Raw genomic sequence first — 20,961 nt, forward strand, 5'->3', positions numbered from 1 at the left:
AGAAGTTTATCTGGAAGAAGCTCAAGGGGAGTCAAGCCTGAATGCCAGTGCTGCAGGAGCCGGGGGGGGGGGGGGGGGGCGGTATTTCCAGAACGCCTTTTGCTCCAGGCTCTGGGAGAAGCACTGTCCCGGTGTCCCAGGGCTCTGCAGCAGGAGAAGAGCAGGGCTGTCACTGAGCCCGACCAGCCAAGACCACAGCTACGGTTTCTGCTGAGACCCAGGCACGCAGGGGCTGGGAGGGATGGGGAACAATGGGAGGGACGTGGGAGGAAGAGGAGGGACATGGGAAGGATGGGGGTCCTCCATTCTTCTGTTCCATCATGAGACCCAGTGTGAAGGGGTCCATGTCACAGCTCAGGTGGGGCACGGTGGAGGCTGCTGTTAGCCACGCCAGCCTGGGCAAGCTGTGGGGACCCTCCCTCTTGAATTGCACATGGTCCCTGCAGAGGACCCTCAGGGTGCTGCTTCCCCTGCGTCCAGCAGAGCTGTGGGTGCAGAGATCTGTCCCTCACCAGCCTGGGGCACAGTGAAGCTGAGGGCAGGTGCGTCCCAACTGGGCGGGAGCCCTGTGTGGCGTGTGGACCTCCAGGAAGGACCATGGCACCTCCTGAGCCTCCATCCCGGGGTGTGATGAGAGTGGGGAGTGGTCTCTTCTGCCAGGGGTGATGGAGGAGATACCCAGATCTCCGGGGACCCACCGCTGGGCGGCCAAGTGCAACGTGGTGCCCCAAGCCCTGGACCACGCGTTTACTGCCTTGTTTCCCTTGGCCTGAGAAGGTTTTGTGCGTGAGCTCACCGCACACCCGTGGTGTGAGCTGGTTGTGTCTCGGGACTGGCAGCATCCCTGCCAGCCCCCCTGTGCCCACTCTGTGGGGCTTCACCCTGCCCTCGTGCCTACCTGTGGGGAAACCGAGTCACAGCGCAGGTGACAGACTTTGAGGTGGCAGAGACCCTCTCACAGGGCCAGATCCTGTCTCACTGCTCTGCGCCTCATCCTGGCGAAGGCTGCAGCTCTCCCCCTCCCGTGGGTCCGGTGCCCCCCAGGGCTGGCGGAGCCCAGGATGGCCCCAGCAGCTCTGCCCAAGGAGACCGAGAATCTCGGCGAGGGCTGGCACGGGGCTATGCCAGGGCACGGTGCCCCCGCTGCTGTGCCGAGGGTGTGCCAGGCTGGCGGGGACCCCCGGAACGCCCCACAGCCTCCAGCGGGCTCCTCGGCGGGGGGAGGCGAGGGGGCGGTCGGCAGATGGCGGCCGTGCTCAGGCTGCGGCGCCGGCTCGGCTGCAGCTCGGGCTGTGCTGAGCCCGCTGCCAGCCCCGGGCATCCCCGGGCAGCCGGGACGGGCACCGCAGCGAGCCACGGCCCTCACGGGAGCGCGGCGCAGCCCCGAAGGGACGGTGAGCCCAAGGTGGGCACAACCTCAGTCTCTCCGCTGGGATATTTTGCTTCGGAGACCACTGGACCCAACTCTGCTCCCCGTGACGTGGATGCGAAGGCAGGGGACAGGGATGGATCCAGAGCGGGCATTTCCAGTGCTCCCCGCAGCTGATTTTGTGACCATCTCGGAGCAGAAGGCAGCATCTGGTCCGCCATCTGAGGCCACGGTGAGGGCTCGCCGCGCTGCCGGCTGCACCCGCGCGCGCTTCTGGCTGCGTCTGCCGGACATCAGCAGCTGGGCCACGGCAGCTCCTGCCTCCTCCTGCCCCTCTGTGCCACTCGCATCGTCCTGAGCCGCAGCATCTGCGACACCGGCACCCCCGTACAGCCCCTGGGTGCCTCGTCCCGGGAAGCGGAGCAGCTGGTGGGGACCCTGCACAGCATCGCTCCCGTCAGGTGGTCCACACAGACCCCGTGCTGCAAGGAGCAGCCTCTTGCCCAGCAAGCTTTTGCTGTGTTCGCCTCGCTCTGCCGTCTGCCTGGCGCAAGCCACTGTGAGTCTTCCTCCCTCAATCCCTGGTCCCAGACCTCTTAGGTTGTCTCTCCTGGCCTCAGGGTATTATCCAGTCCAGCGTGCCAACGGGGCACTTTCAGGCTGGTCCCAGAGTCCCTGGGACACCTGTGGAGCAAACCAGATGGCACAGTCCCAGCAGCCTGTGGGCTGCGTGCCAAGTGTCCCCAGCCATGCTGGCTGAGCATCGCCCACATCTAAATAGCATCATGGGGTTGGGATCTCTGCACTCCCTCGGAGGAGCAGATGCTTAGAGAGGAAATCCACACAGCTCCATCAAAGGAGTGCCCTCCCCATCTCTGAGGGGACAGGGACCTGGAGCAGGCTCCTAACACATGGCTATCTGGAGTGACGAGGATGGAAAGCTCTCTCCAGTCCTCTGCCACGTCTTCTGTCCTGCTTGTCTGCCCCGTGGGCATCTGAGCTGCTGTGCAGGAGCCCTGCTGGGCTCTGATCTCTGTGTGGGGTCTCCATGTTAGTGCTGCTGGCTAGACCCCAAGGACTGCTTCTGGGGTGGCCCCTGGGGACCTGTGCAGAGCTCCTGGAGGAACTCCAGCGTTACCTTTGGGTGGTGCTCTGCTCACTCAGGGACTGTTGGGTGGCCTTGAGGTAACTCTGCCTCCGAGCTGCAGTTTTTGGGGATGGTTTAGGGCTGGTTTCTGAGTCTTCGCTATCGTCATCCCCCATGGCTTTGATGTAACTCCCGCTCCGCATGCGCCGGCACGGGATCTCACTGTCTTTGTCCCGAGACAGCGTGTTGTTCCACTCCCCCTGAGGCACCTGCAAGAGTAAGGAGAACATGAGCAGATGTGAGGGACGGCACCACTGGGACCAGCGGGATCATGGGGACGTGGGGGGACTGGTGCCAAGGACCACCGTTGGACACTCAGCTGGGGTGTAGTGGGAATGGGCAATGCAATTCCTTTCCGACCCTCCCTTACCAGTTCATGCCAGGCAGCCTTATGTTTGATCGCCTCTGTTTTAGCACATCTACCCACAGCCATTTGCCCCACCACCACTGCAGAACACCTTCACACTGGACCATGCTTACACAGTTGATACAAGCTGCGCAATGCCAGACATAACGAGGAGGGAAGAGTCGCACCAGATTTGCGCTGAGCACTGGGACAGGAGCGGCACACGCTTGTTCAACACAAAGCCCACACTCATTTAACATAAAGTGCACATACTGTTCAGGCCAAGGCAATCAAGAGATGTTGTAGACCAGGACCTATGGATCAGGGCCCAGACCTTCACTAGGTCCAACACCCTTTAAGGTTTCTGAGTTGGATGTGACTCTTGGTGGCTTCAGCCAAGTCAAGCCCTCATAAGTCCCTCTGGAGCAGTTTGGACACATAGACCTTGTGCTGGCCTCTGCACAGAGATGAGTAGTGCCTTGTGCAAGAAAAGCACTTCTATCTTCACTGAGATGGCAACTCTGTGATTAATTTAAGGCAGACGTGGTCTCTTTCTCCCTCATTAGGCATGGGTGGGCTGATGTTTTCACTAGACACCTGAAGCACTGAGCAACTGAAGTAACCAACACCACTGCCCGCCTGTCCTGTGAAGGGCTTGTGTAGGTGATTGGAGGCACAGCCGAGGTGCTTGGCCAGCAGCAGAACCAGACATCAGCCCAGGACCCATCAGGACAGGCCAGGAGAAAGATGGGGCTACCTGAGTTGCCAGGAGCAAGCCTTGGTTTTGTGGCTAACTTGGCAGCTGGACTTTGACCCACCCTTGAGCTGAGGAGACGCAGTCAAGGAGAAGCAAGGGAAGACGTGAGGAACGCAGCAATGTGCAAACCACGCAGACACTGGGACGGCTCGAGGGCCCCCCCAGCCTGCTGTGGGGAGCGGGCTGGTTGGGGAGCGCCACGGGAAGCAGCAAAGGCTCTTGGGCTGAGCGATGCTCGTGCTGCTGAGAGCGTCCACGTTGACTCTGCTGGATGGAGCTGTTGGATTTGCTCAGCTCCCCGGGGGGCTGTGGGATTAATCAGCCCGTGTTTACATAGTGCGTTGGGGATGCACAGAGCTGTGCTGCAGCTGTGATGAGCCAGAGCCGTTAAGCGCTGCGTGGTTCCTGTTCCCCTCCTTGTTCACAGCAGGCATGTTCTATGGGAGCCAGAGCCGGGCTGAGGGTGCCGTCTGCTGCTGCTGGGGTGTGACATCTTCAGATCTGCTTCAGATCTGCAGGTAGTGGCTTCTCGTTCTCCCAAGAGGGTCTGGGGTGTGCCAGATGCAGGCTTGATCCTTGCGAAACACCTTAGTTCACTCCAAGGGCTTTCTTCTGCCCAAAGGAGCCAGGGGTTCAGCCCAGGTCCTGCCAGCCTGCTGCTCCTGTGTGTGTTCTGGCGAAGGCAACGGGTGACCCCAATGCTATGCGCAGAACCCAACCAGCCGGTGGGACCCCTTTGGTGATGGGGCTCCCGCTGGGATGTGTGCTCATGAGCCAGTACCCGTATTATCAGTGGGCACGGAACAGAGAGCCAGAGACACTGTGTCACCTGCGTGCGAGATCCGGGTTGGTGACCGACGTGGAGTGAGTCTCACATGTGAGACACAAACCTGGCCAGGCCTCCCTGGCCCTGCTGCTGCTGCTGCAGGTTTTCCCAGCTCTTTCTGCTCTGCCTCCTGCAAGCTTCGTGCTTGGCAACAGCTTCTGGGCTGGCTGCTTGCAAGACTGCCCAGCTCAGGAGCTACTGGGTGTTATCCAGCAGGTTTCTACAAAAGTAGCAGAGAGCCCTTTCTCTCCTGGGTGTGAGTGCTCCCTCTGCCCCAGCCCAGCTGCCCATGCTGGGTGGCCCTGAGGCTGGCTAGGAGGGACCTTGCTGGCTCCAGCTGAGTCCTGCCATGGGAGAAATCCCGCAGGTCGCTGGGGTGGCTGCCTCTGACCTTTGCTAAAGGAGACACGAGCCCTGAGAAGCACTTTTATACCCATTGCCTCGGTGTCAGGTCTGACTTGAGACTGTGTTTTGCTGCCTGCCTTCTCCTCCCGATGAGTCGCAGCCTCCTGCCTGCGAGGGTCCTGGGCCAGCAAGGAGCTGGGGCAAGGGGGCAGTCAGGGCTGGACTCTGCAGCCCCTGGCTAAGGAGGTGAGAGCCTGCTCCCAGCCCGGCATGTCAAGCAGGGGCCAGGGGACTACACAGCCAAGCCCGATGCAGAGGCAAACGCTGTATTTTGGGAGCAGTGGGAGATGCTGGGCTCAGCCCAGTGAGCCCAAGGACAGAGGAAGCATTCAGACCCCAGGCTCTTGCAGCCACTCTACTGCTGCTGCTTGAGGGCAGGGTCTGGGGGTTGCTCAGCTCCATCCTGGCTTGTGCATCTGCCTCCTGGCCTTGGGCACTGTCGGCAAAGCAACACAGTTGGTCTCTGCTGGTGCAGCTTGTCTACAGCAGTGTGAGCCAAGCACCCCACAGCACTGCCTGCCCCGTAGGGACCCTGTCCCTCTCCTAGGAGCGGCCTCCACCAGCTTCCCCGTCGCATTGCGACAGCCCGCTCGTCCTACCTGAGTTGCCTCGTGTCTCCTTTCCCTTGCGTCTTCTCTACGTTGTGCCTTGGCAAGGCAGCAAGAAACAAGGTGCTCTCAAGGCGCTCCATGTTCCAGTTTAGCAGTGTTGAGGGAAAGGGAGATGCTTGGCAGGACACCCTTTGAATCTGGTGGCCCAGTTTGGAGCATGCTCTGCCTCTGTCTGCACACAGAGTCCACAGGGACTCCCACAGCAAGAGCAAGAGCTATGGGAGTCCCTGTGGACTCTGCGTGCAGACAGAGGCAGAGCACAGGACACGTGTTTTAGAAGTGCCACACCTGAAGAGACCAGTAAGTGCCCTTGGGGATCTTCGAAAACAGTGCAGGTACTCGAGGTGCTGTTCAGGATCCTTCAGGGTGCTTCTCTGCGCCTTCAGGCACCCGAGGATGTGAGGAGCCTGTCCCATGGTCTCTGAAGCTCTGCAATGGGGGTGAAAAACCCCCCTTGAAAAGCACCTCCTGTTGTCAAGCGACAGACCTCGATGGTGGCCAGTGCAGCACCTCGATGGCAGCAGCTGAGACCCTGGGCTCTGATCACAGCCCGTGCGTTACAGAAAGTGGAAATGATGGCTGGTGTTGCCTGGCACAGAGAAGCTCAGGAGGTTCCTCACAGGCCATGGAAGTCTTGCTGCTCTTCATGCTGCTCTCCTGGACATTTCTTGGTTCTGCCCATGGTGGTTTGGTTGCAGTGAAAGGGGTGGGAGCAAGAGGATGCCCAAGTCAAGAGCCCTTGTAGGTGGCTGCTGGCACAGAGGGCTTGGGGATGCACCCTGCCAGCAGCTGCCCCGGAGAGGAGTGGACAGCAGAGATGCTCTGCCAGGCTTCAGGGTGCGGATCCTCCTTTCTGCCCGGGCTTGGTCGATGCAGCGCCCCGTGGTGCAGGCATGTGGGATCTGGGCACATGTCCATCCCAGGGAGCTGGGCTCCACCGACACCATCCTGCCACTATCCTGCGTGTTGCACAGCAGCAGTGCCTTCTGCCTCTTCTGCTCTCCATGTCCTGAGCTGAGCGTGGAGGGAAAAGGAAAGAAGGGGCCACACAGAGGTTTCCCCCACCTTAATTCTACCTGGGGCATTCCCCAGTCACCTGGAGCATTAACAGAGGGGAGAGGGGTGGGAAGGGGAAAACTCCAACCCTGGGTGCTGGGCAGGGGCGAAAGAGCTGCACTGCTCCCATCGCTTCGGTGGGGACTGGGGGAAGAGAGACTTGCAGAACAGACAGGGTTTCCATTCGCACATGTGCCAGCTCTGACATGCAGCCCAGCCCCGGCACACACGGACATGCACCGTACATGAACGTCCCTGCCGAGGCACCCGCGGGGCTGGACGCAGCGTGCAGGGATGCACGTGCCATGCAGCCAGGCTCCAATGCGGGTACACCGCTGCTCCCTCCAGGGCCGGATCCCTCGTGGTGTCCCGAGGGCTGCGTGTGGTCTCGGGCACATCCTCAAGAAGGAAAGCTGGAGCCCGGGCTGCCTATGAGCCCTACCTGTCCTTTTGGCAGGTCATCCTTTGGGAAGCACCTAGGCCAAGCTTCCTGCCCCATGGGAACTCCGTGGGGCTGGTGTGAGGGCAGCCAGCATCTGCAGAGTGGCTGGCACTGAGTGGGTCACCCACTCTGGATTCTGAATTTATTTTTGGGGCTACTGGGGGTTAAGGAAGTTTTGGTGTGGTCTGACTATAAGCGAGGTTGGGGAGGCTAGTCTGGATGATGCATCAGGCTAACGGTGCCTGTGGTATGACTCTGTCCCCTGGGAGCCGGGACACTGCCTGTCCCTTCAGTGTGGCCGCTGTATCCACAGTCGTGGGGCTGAGCCCGTGCCTGGGGCAGAAACGTAGCCCAGCCCTGCCTGCTCCCTGCCTGCTCCTCACCACCCCTGCCTGGGGCATCGCTCACTCCAAGGAGCTTCGTGGCCATTGGGATCCTGAACCCTCAGCCTCTTCTCTTGCACCACCAGCCACACGTGGGGCCCATGGGGAGAGGAGAACAGGGGACAGGAGCCCAGCTGCCCTCCCTGGGGACTGTACTCTAAGGACAGTGCTGTGCCACCTTGGGAACCACTCCTGAGAAACCCTCCACCCTGACTGGACAGGGCTGGACCTGGAGCTGGGTGATCATCCACTCTCAGCTCCAATATCTGGGTCTGGAGATGGGCCTGGAAACATTACATGGCTCCCCAATAGTCCCCAATGAGCCCCAAGACTACACAGAGCCTGCAAATGGGGCAGGGGAGGTGAATAGTCTTCAGGGCTTACCCCAGCCTGGAGGCTGGGGGGGTCCCGTTTGCCCCCATCCCACTCCTCCTGCCCTCCCTCAAGCCAGAGGGGCACCTTTCCACCTCTTGGACCCACCAGCCATTTCTGCCTTGCAGCAGCCCTGTCCACAGCAGGGCAGGGCCCGCATGCTCCCAAACACTCCCCGTGGTCCCTCGCCATGGCACAAGCAGGGAACGGGCTCATCCTGCTCCGGGGAGGAGCGGGTGGCAGGCGACATGTGGCCTTGCAAAAGGATGTTTCCCACACACCGGGCTCCAGAGGTGACTTCTCCATCGCCAGCTTAGTCCCCTTCCCGTGTCGAGGAGGGATCTGAATACAATCGCCCCGTCCTAACCCAGGGCCCTGAGCCCTGTGCCCTGCCCTCCAGGGCTCACACCGGGCGTCCGGGGACAAGGTCAGCCCAAGCATCCGTGACCTGTCGGCTTGAGGGGGCACTGAACGTCGTGGGTGCCCGGGGGGTGAGATGCTGCCAGCCGTGGGGGCTGCCCCTGGCACCCAGGATGCTGGTCACACCCCGGCATCCCCCAGTGCCCCTCCAGCCACGCCGACAGCGGCTGCTCCCTACCCAGGCTGCTCCCACTCCAGGTCCGGTGGCACAGGCTGCCGACCCCGTCCGATGGTCCCAGGAGGGTCAGGGCGGGGAGGGAGCTGGGCAAAAGCTTCCCTTCAAAACAAGATCCCTACCTGGCCGCTGCCTGCGTCGGTCGGCCCAGGGCTGAGGGGCTGGTCCCACCGCCGCGGGGGCTCGCTCGGCTGCAGCGGGGCGGCACCCGTGTCCTCCCAGCCGAGCGGTTGGGCTGCCCAGCTGCTGGCCGGGCTCACGCCACCCAGCTGTGCCCACAGCCCTCCGTCAGGCTGTCGAGAAACGGACGCTCATTACATGGGTGGGCAACAACGAGCAGGGCAGTCTCGTACCCCCGGCCGTGGCCAAACCCTGGGAGGTGGGGGGGCTGCGGGGAGTCGCATCCGGCTGTGCTGCCGCACCCAGAGGGGGAACGGTGCCGGTGGGTATTTCCTCTGCAGCTCTTGAACCTCCTAATGCTTAACTGAAAGGAGGGGGGTAAAGAAAAAGAAACCAGGCCGAGAACATTTTTCCCATGACGTTCCTGATGCAATGAGTCCCTCTGAAATTTGATTTGCAGCAAGGTATTGGAAGCAGAGCGTGCTTTGGGAATTCATCGCTCTTTAAAGCCTCTGCGCCCGCTGGCCACAGCCAGGGGAGCCCGTGGCACCTCTGCATTAAGAAAGATGCTGGAGATTTACACACATAGACCAGTTCCCTCCTCCCCCCATCCAGGCCTGGCTTATTTATCTTCATTCCTCTCTCCCGGGCACAATCAGATTTATGTTCTTCAAGTGCCGCTTTTTTTTGAACCCGCCAGTGACTTGGCGCTCTTGATGACGGGGGGTGGTGGCTTCAAACCAGCATTAGCCATGCAGGCTTCTGCCATGCAAGCGGGGTGGCTGGCACTGCCCTCCTGGCCCCACAGCCCTGCCCCGTGGGCAGGTGAGCAGCCAAGGCAGCCGTGCCCCGTGGAGCCGCAAGTCCTACCAGCGCTCCGGGGAAGCTCTGTAGAGCGGGGCTGACTGGGCACGTTGGCACATCCTTGCGATGCGTGGATATAAGGGGTTAAGCGTTAGTTATCACTGGTGACCTTCAGACTGTGGGACAGTGGCGGTTGCTTGGTTGGAGGCCAGGGAGCTGTGTCCGGGTGGGATACGAACCACAGCCCCTCGGCATGCCCAGCTGCCTGGGCACCCGGTGGAAACAGCTACACGTGGGCAGCTGCCTGCTCAAGAGGCCACCCCACCACAGCGTCCTCGGGGTCTGGGTGGGCAGTGGGGCCGTGCTGGGGTCCTGCAGCACATGGGGGTCACAGCAGAGGGTGCTGAGGCTGCGATGTGGGCACAGCGCCTCCTCCCCAGCACAGGGGACCTGGACCCCATCAGCTGTGGGGTTGGAGGTGTGGTCCTGTCCCCAGGTGAATTTAACCCCCCAAGCCCTCTCCTGGCAATGCGACTTGAGGTGGCAGCTGAACCATCTGGAACTGTTTTATGAGGTCTACCAGGCAATAGGGCATCTACCGAGAGAGTGTCCCCTGTCTTCTTGCGCTCTCCCTGCACGGAGCAAGCCATGACCCCCCCGCTGCACCCACCTGCAGGTAGTGGTAAGCCAAGTCTTGATGGCAGGACTTGGATTTCAGCAAGGCTTTATCGATCGTGGCGGAGGCCTTCTGGCACACTTCCCGGGCATGGCTGAGCGTCAGCGTGGACCAGGAGCCCCTCTTAATGTAGTTGGAGTCATTGTTGATGGGGATATTGGTGCAAGGCGTGACCTTGAGGTCGTTATTGCTCTTGGAGGATTTCAGCATGTGCTCGCTGATGGTATTGTAAGCGTGCATGAAATACTTCGGCTGGCTGTGGTCCGGCTGCCGACCCAGCGTCATGAGGCCCATTGGGTTGCGGTAGCTGCAGGTATCGGTGTCTAAGTTGTCATCGGAGCTCCACCAGCCTGATATGTTGGATCTGGTCCTGCGCTTGGGCTCGGAGGTCTTCGCTCGATCTTTGCTCTTGCTCCTCCGGTTCTGCTTGGGGTCATCCGCCCCCTTCTTGCCGTTCACGTTGCCTTTGGTGGGGCCCTCCAGAGACTGGGACTTGGCGAACAGCTTCTGGACGGAGTGGACGAGGTGCCGGATGCGCCCAGGGCTCTCGCTCCGGTGCTTCGCATCGCTCCTCTGAAACTGGAGGGTGCTGAAGCCGTCCCTGTGGATGGGCAGCTGCTTCTCAAACTGGTCAAGGAGGTTTGCAGGCAAGCGGTTGATTTTCGTGGCTTGGGCATGGCTTGGAAAAGGGTTGTCATCTGGGACCTCGAAGTGGGAGTTGTAATGGATGCGGGGGAAAGTGCTGCTGTTGGAGATCTGGTTGTTGAGTGGAAGGAGGCAGTCGCCATGGAGGGTGTTCTGGGCTGGGAATCGGGGTTCCATGGTGAAGGAGTCGGTGGGGCTGAGGAGATAAGGGTTCCTGTCCTGGGGGGCATAAAGAGAGTCTTGAGGGGAGTCCAGGTTATCGGAGAGGTGGCGGCTTCTGTTGTCTCCTAAGCCCTTCATGGTCCCGGTGTTTCCTAGAGCATTGCTTCAGGCTGGTGCGGCAGAGCCCTTGCAGGAGCGCTGACCCTGCTCCCTCACAGACTTCCCTGCACCTGGAGGAAGAGGAGAGACAGTCAGAGCCTGCTGAGAACCTCCTTGGCAGCCTGCTCCTCACCGGGGCATCCTGGCAAGGGCTGTCCCAGCTCTAAAAGCAAATGCCACCAAGATTAAAGGATGAAGGAGAGAAGAAGGATGGGAGAGAGATGACATGGCAGGAGGGGAGAAGAAGGGGCGAGAGAGAAGAGGGTACGGGTGAGGAGGAAGGGCAAGATTCATTCTTTCTAGCTGCAGTTTAAGTGCTTGTGTGTCTGTGTGCTCAACGCAGGCTGCTTAAATAATGCTGCTGCTATTTTTCTGGTCTCTGCACATGTTTATTTAATTGGGTCCCTTCTCCAGGCAGCGTAACAACAGCTAGCAGGGGCGCTGCCAGCAAATCGCTGCTCCTGTCCCATTTGTTCAGGAGGCTGCAGAAAAACCTGCTGTCAAACACCGCACGCGGGCCTTGCCGGAGCCAGGGGAAGTCTGGAGCCGAGCATCCCGTCTTCTGCATTATGCTTCGTGTTTCTGTGGTTACCGGATCTCGGAAGGTGGCTGGCAGCCCTGCTCTGCGTGCTGCATGCAGCTGCGCTAATGTGATATGATGTCAAACGTCTCCTTGTCCAACACACGCCCCGGTTTGTGGCATGTTTTGCCCCGGAGGAAATTGTTTCGGTAGCTACAATGAGAGCAGAGGTGTTTCTGAACACTCGGAGCCTGACCTGAGAAGCTGTTTGCTGCTCAGTTGATCTTTCCTGCGTTGCTGCATCGCTGTGGGGGCAGCTGTGCCACCCACCGAGCCCGTCCCTCACCGTGGTCTTCCTCTGCCACGGCGAGGGGCCGAGGCTGGTCATCTGCGGCCCATTCGGCAGGTACGGGCGTCCCTGCGGGGCGGTGGAAGGGGACAGCCGGACACGGAGGGTCCCCTTAGGGCAGGGGAGCTCCTCACTGAAGGTTTCTCCAGTGCACTTACCCTGTCCAGCTCAGCTCGGAGGGATCCTCATCTGCACTGGGTTATACAGGGAAAAAAAGACAAAACTTTGGGGCTGCTTGAAGAAAATCAATGAACATATAGATGAGTTGAGCTGTCAGTCGATGAGTTGATTTTCCATACCTAAAACCTATTTGAAATCATGTCGTATGTAAACTAATTCTTACGTCCTTTTACCTTTTAGTTTCTTATTTCCTTTTTGTTTGAGCGTCACTTAAAGGCAACTACCAAACACTGAAGCATCCTACAGGTGTAAAAATCCAGAGAATGAGATCCTAGACTACTTTTTCAAAATCCAGGGCCCCCAAAGATGTACATGTAGCTGAACAGCTGCTCCTTGGTGAGATGAAGGGGCTTCTCTGGGAGCTGGGACGACAAGGATCTGCACAGCAGAGCCATTTTCCAACAGCAGGATGATCCAGCATTCCCCAACACGCACTCGGAAGGGAAAATAGCACCTGGACCCTCAGAGCCTCTGGTGAGTTTGCAAGAACCAGTATTTTGGGCTCCTGAGTTCTCCCTATTCAGCCACAAAGTTGACTCCGGTCTCCCCGAGGAGCCTGTCCCGCACGCGGTCTGGTCAGCAAAAGCAGCAAGGACCGAACTGGTGCGGGGAGCGGAGTCGGCAGCCACAGTGGGATGATCGGAATTGACGGACTCATTTTCTTTCCTCACGCAGGGAAAAATGCATGAATGATGAAAAGCAGCTGGGGCTTTACATAATTGTTTGGAAGCACAAAAAAAAAAAAAAAAAAGTGCAATGTCTTCCACAGCTCGGCTGGTTTTAAAAAGTCTCCATCCAACTCTGTCGCTCCCGGCGGGCTGGCAAAGTAAAGCTGGACTTTTCAAAGCAGTGGTTTGCAGACAGCAGGCGAGCGCAGCCCCGCTCCGGCACGGAGACTCCCCTCCCGCGAGTCCTGCTCCCAGGGCGTCCTGCCCCGCGGGGCACTCGGCCAAGCGCACTTGTAGCCCCCCCAGCACTCACATGAGCCCGCATGGCTCCTGTCCCCGCGGGTCCTGTGGCCCCCCACGAGGCTGGCTCCATCCCATCCTGCCTCTCCTGAAACCCACCTGGAGAAGCCGTACGGCCCCATGGGGTGGGTTGTCTTGAACTGCTGCTCACCTGAGCCCTGCAGCTGCTCCAGCTGCCTTCGCCTACAACCTGGTGCCCTGGGCATGGCATTCTGTGGTGCAGGAGAGACGATTTGGCCATCAGGCCTCTCCACCACATGGACAGTGCCCATGTGTTTTGGGGATGAGGCTGTTATGCTGGCTTGAGCTGGAACTTGAGGAACTCTGGTACCAAACTTGCCCTTCTTGCCAAAACACCCAAGGCAACATTATCCTCAACTGGTGTCCAGCTGCTCACGGTCCCCATGGGTGCCATCCTTTTCCCGTTGTGCTCTTCAGCAGCTCAGTGCATCAGCCTCTCTGGAGTCCCTTGCCCATGGGACAGCATCCGTGTGAGCTGGTGGAGCAGCAGTGGGTGCTGACTGGGGAAGTGCCACAAAGAGAGACTCATGGATGTGTCGGACAGCCCTGCTCCCGCTGTGTGCAAGCTGGCATCAGCACAGTGGTTGAAGAGCGTTGACAAAAAAGCCCTGGGAGATGTTCTCAAAGGAAACTCTCTGGATAGAAGAGAAGGATGGGGTGCAGAAGGACAGGCTCCAGACTGAGCCATCTCTCTGGTCCTTTAAATTCCAGATGGCCATGAATGGGCAAACACAATCCTGCCCGATTTGGAGGGGAAGCCCTGCAGGTAGCGGGGAGCCCAAATCCTCCCTGAACACCACCCTGATCTGCTCAGGCTCAGCTCTGCCTGCCGTGGCCTCCCTCTCCCATCCTTCCACGCCCCAGCTCCAGACTCCCAGCCAGGTCCTTCGCTCAGGCTCAGCCACCTGAGGCTGTCCCGGCTCTGATGGACGCTGTGATTCTTCTGTCACATCACGCTACAGGAGTCAGACCGTCCCTATGGAGACAACACAGCGCTGATTTGATTATAATGGGATGTCTCTGGATATTGACAGTAAATACATCTTTTTCTACAAAGGGCAATCAATATTGGGAACAGAAAGCTCCCAGGCACTCCTGAGAGAGACTTCAGCCCCGCGACTGCTTCGCCATAAAGCACATCGGCATCACTGGTTTTGTGTTCACCGGGCTCCAGAACAAAGTAAAACTGCCTTAGGACTCCAAATAAATAGGGAAATGAAACGAAATGTAATAAATGAAATGAAAAGAAATGAAATGCAATGAAAACCCGGTGTGCAAGGGAGGAGCGGGGCTGGACTGGCTCCGGCTGGCTCATGGAGCAGAGGGGCAGGGGGATGAGCGAGAAGGGAGGAAAAGTGGGGTTTGTGGGCGGCTGGAGGGGCAGGAGCGGGAGAGATGGGAAGGCAGGGGAGGGCTGGGAGCTCCCTCTCTCCCAGGCTGGTGTGCTCTTGCCAAGGGTGGACATCTGCTTCTATAAGACATAGTCTATTGCTTCCTTTTCCCCCCACGGGCCAACAGGTCCCGGCCCTCCTGCCCACCCCGGGCAGCCCTTTGCTTGGTGCCAGCTGCGGTGCGAGTATTGGCCTTACTGCTGGGCCCTGTGGGGTCAGGTCTGGGGGGCAGCCAGGGCTCCCCCAGCCTGTGGTGCCCACCATGCTGTGTTTCCTGTGTCCTCTGTCAGCTGGTTTCCCTTTAAGACGGATTAAACTGTTTTCATTACATTTCAATTACTCCCTGCAATCCTTGGCACTTTCTTGAGAAGTGGGGTCAGGGAAAGGGAAAAACCCCATGAGCCTCTTCCCCTCCGTCTTTTTAATTTGGAAGGATGAAAAAGCTTGAAATTAAATCTCCCCAAATCCATGATCTCGCAGCTCGCCCAGTGGGTGAGGGCTGTGTCCCAGGACAGCTGCCTGGTGCCCCTGCTGCGTCCCCCCGCCCCAGGTCAGGCACCACAGCATGGAGGTGGATGGCCCCCGAGCACAGGGAGGGCACCCAGAGGGGTCGGCAGGAAAAGACCCTGATTAGCAGATGGTCATAGCAGGGGCCACCAGGTGTGGAGAGGATGCACCTCTGTGCCCAGGGGAAGGGGCTGGTTTTGCTGCATGGCCCCATTAGCTTCCTTCCAAGGTCCTGCACACGGGTTGGGGCAATCCCAGGCACAAGTACAGGCTGGGTGGAGAATGGATCAAGAGCAGCCCTGAGGAGAAGGACTTGGGGGGTGTTGGTTGATCAGAAGCTCAACATGAGCCGGCAACGTGTGCTGGCAGCCCAGAAAGCCAACCGTATCCTGGGCTGCATCCAAAGCAGCGTGGGCAGCAGGGCGAGGGAGGGGATTCTGCCCCTCTGCTCTGCTCTCCTGAGACCCCCCTGCAGCGCTGCATTCAGCTCTGGGGTCCCCAACATCAGAAGGACATGGAGCTGTTGGAGTGGGGCCAGAGGAGGCCACGAAGATGATCTGAGGGCTGGAGCACCTCTGCTATGGAGGCAGGCTGAGAGAGTTGGGGCTGTTCAGCCTGGAGAAGAGAAGGCTCTGGGGAGACCTTCTAGCACCTTCCAGTACCTAAAGGGTCTGCAAGAAAGCTGGAGAGGGGCTTTGGACAAGGACGTGTAGTGACAGGACATGGGGCAATGGCTTTAAACTGAAAGGGGAGATTTCGATTGGATCTAAGGGAGAAATTCTTCCCTCTGAGGGTGGTGAGGCACTGGCAGAGGCTGCCCAGAGAAGCTGTGGCTGCCCCATCCCTGGAAGTGTTCAAGGCCAGGTTGGATGAGGCTTTGAGCAACATGATGTAGTGGAATGTGTCACTGGTCGTGGCAGGGGGGTTGGAACTAGATCATCTTTAAAGTCCTCTCCAACCCAAGCCATTTTATGATTGTATGATTCCCCTCAGCTTGTGTTATATCAGAGTTGCCCTTCCTCTTCCCGGTGGCTTTGCTGATGCTCAGAGGTCTCTGAGACGCAGTGGATGACCTGACCTGATTTATGGCAATTTTGTGCATCCCAAATCACTCTGAACCCCAGCTGGAGTCACCTTGCTCACGGCACGGTTCACAACAGTGGCGCTGGAACTGCCTGTTTGCGGGCTCAGATCGGCTGCACTGAGTTCACGTACAGCAGCACCTCCTGCGAAACGCATCTGCAGCTCCAGACACCTCGAATCGTGCAGGAGATGTTGGCCTTGCCAGAAGAAGCATCCTGCTCAGCAGGAACCCGCCTCGTCCCCTGGCTGACCGCTGCCGGCGTGTCCCTCCTGTAGGACCCACAGCTGCTGCGCACGTCTACTGTGAGCGGGAGATGAGGCCGGTCTGGGGGCTGCCGGAGCTGGTAGGAGATGGTTCTCTCCACCCCAGGAAGACTGAATCACATCTTCATTGTGAGCTGAAAAGCCTCCATTGTTGTAAGAGACACTTCAGTGACTGCAAATATTTGCTTTTCTGTCTCTTTTTAACAGCAAAGAGATTAGACTGGCCCGGACTCCGGGCAGAGCAGGAGGTAGCCGCAAGGAGCTGAACGGAGAAGAGGAGACATCTGCAATGCAGTGTAGATCCTAGCAAAGCAATGGTTTCCTAGCTGTCCATCCTGTCCTTGCTGTCATGTGCATGCCCAGCTTATGGCTGTCCATCCATCCATCCTTCCATCCTTCCAGCCAGGCAGTGTTTGGTGAGTCCTTAAAATAACGGTTTGTAACTCCTGGCAGAAAGCATGAGCAAGAAGTCTGTGAAAATGTCACCCAGGGCAGAATTCGGAGGAGCTGTCCTGGAGACGTCTGTCTGTCTTTGCAATCCTGTAAAGCTCTGAAGTTTCCATCCGGGATCTTTCTGGCAGCAGCTCCAGCCTGTGATGTCTTGTCCTGTTTACCCTGCACATGGAGAACAGATCTCCTTCCTCCTTTCCACCTTTGGAGACTAGCTCCGTGTTCCCTTGGAAATGCTCCACCAGGCTATGCACTGTGTCCTCGAGAGGATGGCTGCCCAGGAAACACCATCTCCATCTCCCCACAGTAGTTCCTCCCCTGTTGCAGTGACATGGTGACATGGTGAGGGCAGCAGCCAGAGGACCACTGCTCCACAGAGGCTGCTCCTGGCCTGTTCTGAACAGGCTCGAGCCCCAAGACACAAAATGATGAAGCCTGGGAGACCCCTGTGCTCGTGGGAGGGCAGAGCACCTCCTGCAACCCAACCATGTCAGGGACCACCGGCTTTGGTCAGCTTCTGTGCTGGGGCTCTGCACCTCAAGGGACTTGGGCAAACAGCTGCCGCTGCCCTGTGCCTCCTTTTTAACTTCTGGGGTGGAGGTGGGTACCCTTTTGCTCATGTCTCTGGGTTCCCGTGGGCCAAATTCCTGACTTAAATTCTGCCAACTCACCTTAAAACAGCTTATACTGAGGGCCTGGAGGAGACAGGGCAGAAGACATGGCCAACCCTCTGCCCTCTCTCAGCCAGGAGGGCACCAGAGGAGGGACTGCAGCACTGTGCCCTGCCAGCCTCACCTCGCCTCGCTGCCTTCTTCAGCCCATTCCCGGGATTTCACTTTGCAATTACCTGGTGTGAACACGCCTGACGCACGGCAGAGGTGGCTGGTGCCGGGGTCACCAGGCAGGGCTCGCTCCTTCCCACCGAGCCTGGGAGGGGACAGGGCGCTCCGAGAGCACCCCAACGCCCACCTGGATTTCTGCTGCTTGTGCAGCATGTTGGGGCTGCAGCGTGGGGGCAAACACAGGTCTGTGGATTGCGTGTGTGTGTGTGTCCGTGCGCTGCTGCCAGTGCTGTGCATGATGGAGACCCAGGAGCGGGGGATCAGGCTCGCTCTGCCAGGCGTTGGAGGTTGCAGGCTGTGTGCTGCCTCCCTCCCTCTTACCCTGCCCTTGGCACACATCTCCCACGCAAGAAGTCCATGTCCTCTCCCTGGCCGCCCTCCTCTGCAGATGACCACAGCTGCCCCGAATGAGTGGTGCCTTGATCCAGATATGGGCACTTGAAGAGCTCTTCTTTTGCCCCAAAATCACAGCTGAAAGCATCATTCCTCCTTTCCCTTGCTTCCCTCTCCTCTCTGCCTCCCCCTCACAGCTCAGCCATAGATTTCCTGCTATTCCCACTGGCAGAGCTTTCCAACAGCTTCTAAATTTATTCCCTATGGAAACACCAAAGCTGCTGCCCCCATGCTGCATGCCAGCCCAGCAGCCTTCGTCCTTGCTAAATGGCAGGAGGGACCTACCACCCCCCGGGAGAGCTCAGCTCTCTCATCCTAACCTCTGTCATGTCCCAGCTGAAGAACATAATGCGCCACAAAATCACTGCACCTGTGCAAAACCCTGGGCACCAGACACACAGCCAGACCTGGGGCCAGGTGGTGCCAGCAAGAAGCCAGAGACCCTCTCACCGCGCTTCTTGGCTGGCATTTATGTGACAATCACAGAGTCGTTGAGGTTGGAAGGCATCTCTGGAGGTGACAACCTGCAAAGCAGGATTCAACTGAACAGAACTGGTTGGGGAGGGACACGTACTACTGGAGACCATTTCAGTGCTGCTCAGCAGCTTCAAGTAGAAGCATCAGGAGAAGCGGCAGCCTGTACAAGGGGACTGCTCGGGGCATGAGTGCCCCAGAAGGAAGAATCTCTGGTCCTGATGGGGCTGCAGACACCCTTTGGAGGCAACTAGTCCTGCCCTCTGCTCTTCCAGGGCTCCACGTACCATCATCTCCCACGCAAACCTCAGCGCAGCCATCCAAGCTGGCTGCAAACACATGGGTGGCTTTTATATATAGAAACGCAGCAGCATGCTAATAACGAGCTGGGTAAGGAATAAACGATTCGCAACCTGCAGAGGCAAAATGACTCCTCTCACCCCGCTGCAAGAAGCTTAAAAAATTGTATACGGTGGTGTAGGTGACGTCGCTCTGCCTACACGCCTGGATCCAAACGTTCCCTGAATTAGCAGGAGCCCTTCGTGTGGCATTCAGCGAGGGGGGCCGCCGGCTGCCAGGGCGTTGCATTAATGATGATTCAAAGAGTTCAGAATCTAATCGCAGGGGATAAAAATAGCCGCCTTCTACTTAGAACATTTCATTATACAACAGATCTTCCTCCAGCCTCCTTCTGCCGCTCGCTTCTCCCCGGAAGGTTTCCCACTGCCGGGGAGCTTCATCCGTGGGGCAGAGTGGGCACTGAGGTCTGAGCAGTAGCCAACGCTGCCCGTCCTGGGCTGCTGGGAAGACCTTAAGCCAGGGTCTCCCGAGAAGAACCCGTGTGGTTAATGTCACCTGGACTTTCCCACTGACACATGTGACAGCATCACTGGGAGAACCGAGGCACATCCACCCTTTGGCCCTCACTCTCCGTACAGCAATGGAACGGAGACGGGGATTTCCAGGGAGTCCTGTGCCTGTCAGCGTGCAGCGCTGATTCCTCAGTGCTGAGTCCTGTGTCACCGGTGGAAGGATCTCCTCACATCTCACTTCACGTGTCAATCAGTGGTTTGAGCCATTTTAATCAGAAATCTGCATCCAGCTCCCGAGGCCTCAGCTGAGTAGTGCCCTGCAGCTCTGGGAGCCCCTGTGCACACGTATAGTCTCCTGCTTGTTCTCCAGGCAAAGAGATGTCTCTGCTGGGACTGCCAGCTGATGCCCACTGGGGTGATGGGGAGGGATGGGGTCTGACTGGAGCCATCCCAAAACAGATAAAGATTTTCTTCCTTATACGCTCTAGATACTACTACTTTTATTTTGGTAGCAGCCCAACTGAATGTTGTGAAATCAATGGCTGCAATATGACAAAGATTTTTGACTTCAGGTGTTGACTAAGCTGCAGGAGCAGATGATCTCGAGAGAGACAGAGAACTTATTTTCATGCAAATGTCACTGGTAATATAACCAACTTTCAAGGGAACAAAACCCCAGAAACTTTACAATCTATTTGTATAGCCTTAAATAGAAGTTTCTCAAAGTTTGTCAGAAGATGAGACCTGCTCTGAAGAAGGAAATGCAAAGCATTAAGTAGGTCAAATGAGCCAAATGAAGGCAAGATAGGAAAGGGAGAGATTTTAGGAAGAAAGCAGGAGAGTTGATGAGATGGAGGGGAAGGACCAGGGCAGTGAGAAGGGTCACTGTCCTTTGAAACTGCCCTGCAGTCTGTTCTTTTTCAGGGCACCCAGGGCACACGCTGGTGACAATGTGGTGCATGTTCCAGCTTGTCTGGAAGAGCTGCTAATGAGACCATTTGAGACCAAAACTGGTTTGTTCTGGTCAGTGCTGTTGAAAGGGCCTGGGGGGTTGTGCGTGTGCTTGCAAAGCCCTCCGTGGAGTGAGTAGAGGATGAAAAGCACTGAACATGCCTGCCCTCGACCTTGCTTATGCTGTGACTCCCAGGGATGGAGGTTGTCCACGTTTGCACTGGAAACTTGTGCCACAGAAGGCAAGAGGTCGCTCTGTGCCACCACCGTGCCCCAAACCGCCAGACGGCTCCTCCTGTCCCACTGTGCTTCCAGGGCGAGCAGCGGCCCCGGGACTGGGTACTGAGGACTAAGGGGTGAGGATGAGGAGGTGGGGTAGCTGTGGGGCAGGGACAGGCTGCTTGCCCTGGAGGTTTGTGGCACAGTAGCTACAGGGTGCTCCCAACGACGATGGCTGTGGCTGCTGCGCCACTGGGTCTCTGTAGCTTTGCAAGGATGTTGCTTTGCTCCAGGACAGTCGTTCCTGTTGCCTAAGTGTCCAGATGAAGCTAGGGGGGCCCTGCCCACGCTTGGGGTGCAGGATGGAGATGCTCTCGGGCAGCGGATGTGCTCAGTGCCTGAGCCAAAGCATCTCATGTTGCCTGAAGGTCCTGGGACACGGGGCAGCAGGTGGGGAAAACCCATCAGCTCCCTCTGCCATGCTGTCCAGAGAACAGCCCAAGACCCGTCTGCAGCCTCCCGCGTGCTCAAAGCGGCGGGAGCACTTCCTTTGTCTCAAACTAGGTCAGCGCGGAGGCACGGCGTTACTATGGCGATCGGTACTGGATTTCATAACTTTATTGTAGTGACGGGCGCCTTGCAGGATGCACTACTGATGGCGG

The 20,961-nt window shown here is 58.2% G+C and overlaps 1 protein-coding gene across 4 annotated transcripts in view; it reads right to left on the reverse strand.

Annotated features, from left to right (window-relative positions):
• The window catches only part of DLGAP4 (DLG associated protein 4), a 68,689-nt gene extending 57,835 nt beyond the window's left edge, over nucleotides 1–10,854 (reverse strand). For 2 of the 4 annotated variants that reach the window (XM_086622657.1, XM_086622656.1), the window contains exons 1-3: nucleotides 9,904–10,854; nucleotides 8,432–8,602; nucleotides 2,508–2,725 (exon numbers count right to left, since the gene is read on the reverse strand). In XM_086622657.1, coding sequence (XP_086478783.1) covers nucleotides 2,508–2,725; nucleotides 8,432–8,602; nucleotides 9,904–10,854 — 1,340 coding nt within the window. Of the gene's footprint in view, nucleotides 1–2,507; nucleotides 2,726–8,431; nucleotides 8,603–9,299; nucleotides 9,354–9,903 lie in introns of all 4 variants that reach the window. The other 2 variants (XM_086622658.1, XM_086622659.1) reach the window with 2 other exon arrangements.
• Nucleotides 10,855–20,961: the final 10,107 nt, after the last annotated feature.

This window comes from Tauraco erythrolophus, chromosome 18 (assembly GCF_009769465.1).
Source record: "Tauraco erythrolophus isolate bTauEry1 chromosome 18, bTauEry1.pri, whole genome shotgun sequence".
NCBI classification, from domain to species: domain Eukaryota; kingdom Metazoa; phylum Chordata; class Aves; order Musophagiformes; family Musophagidae; genus Tauraco; species Tauraco erythrolophus.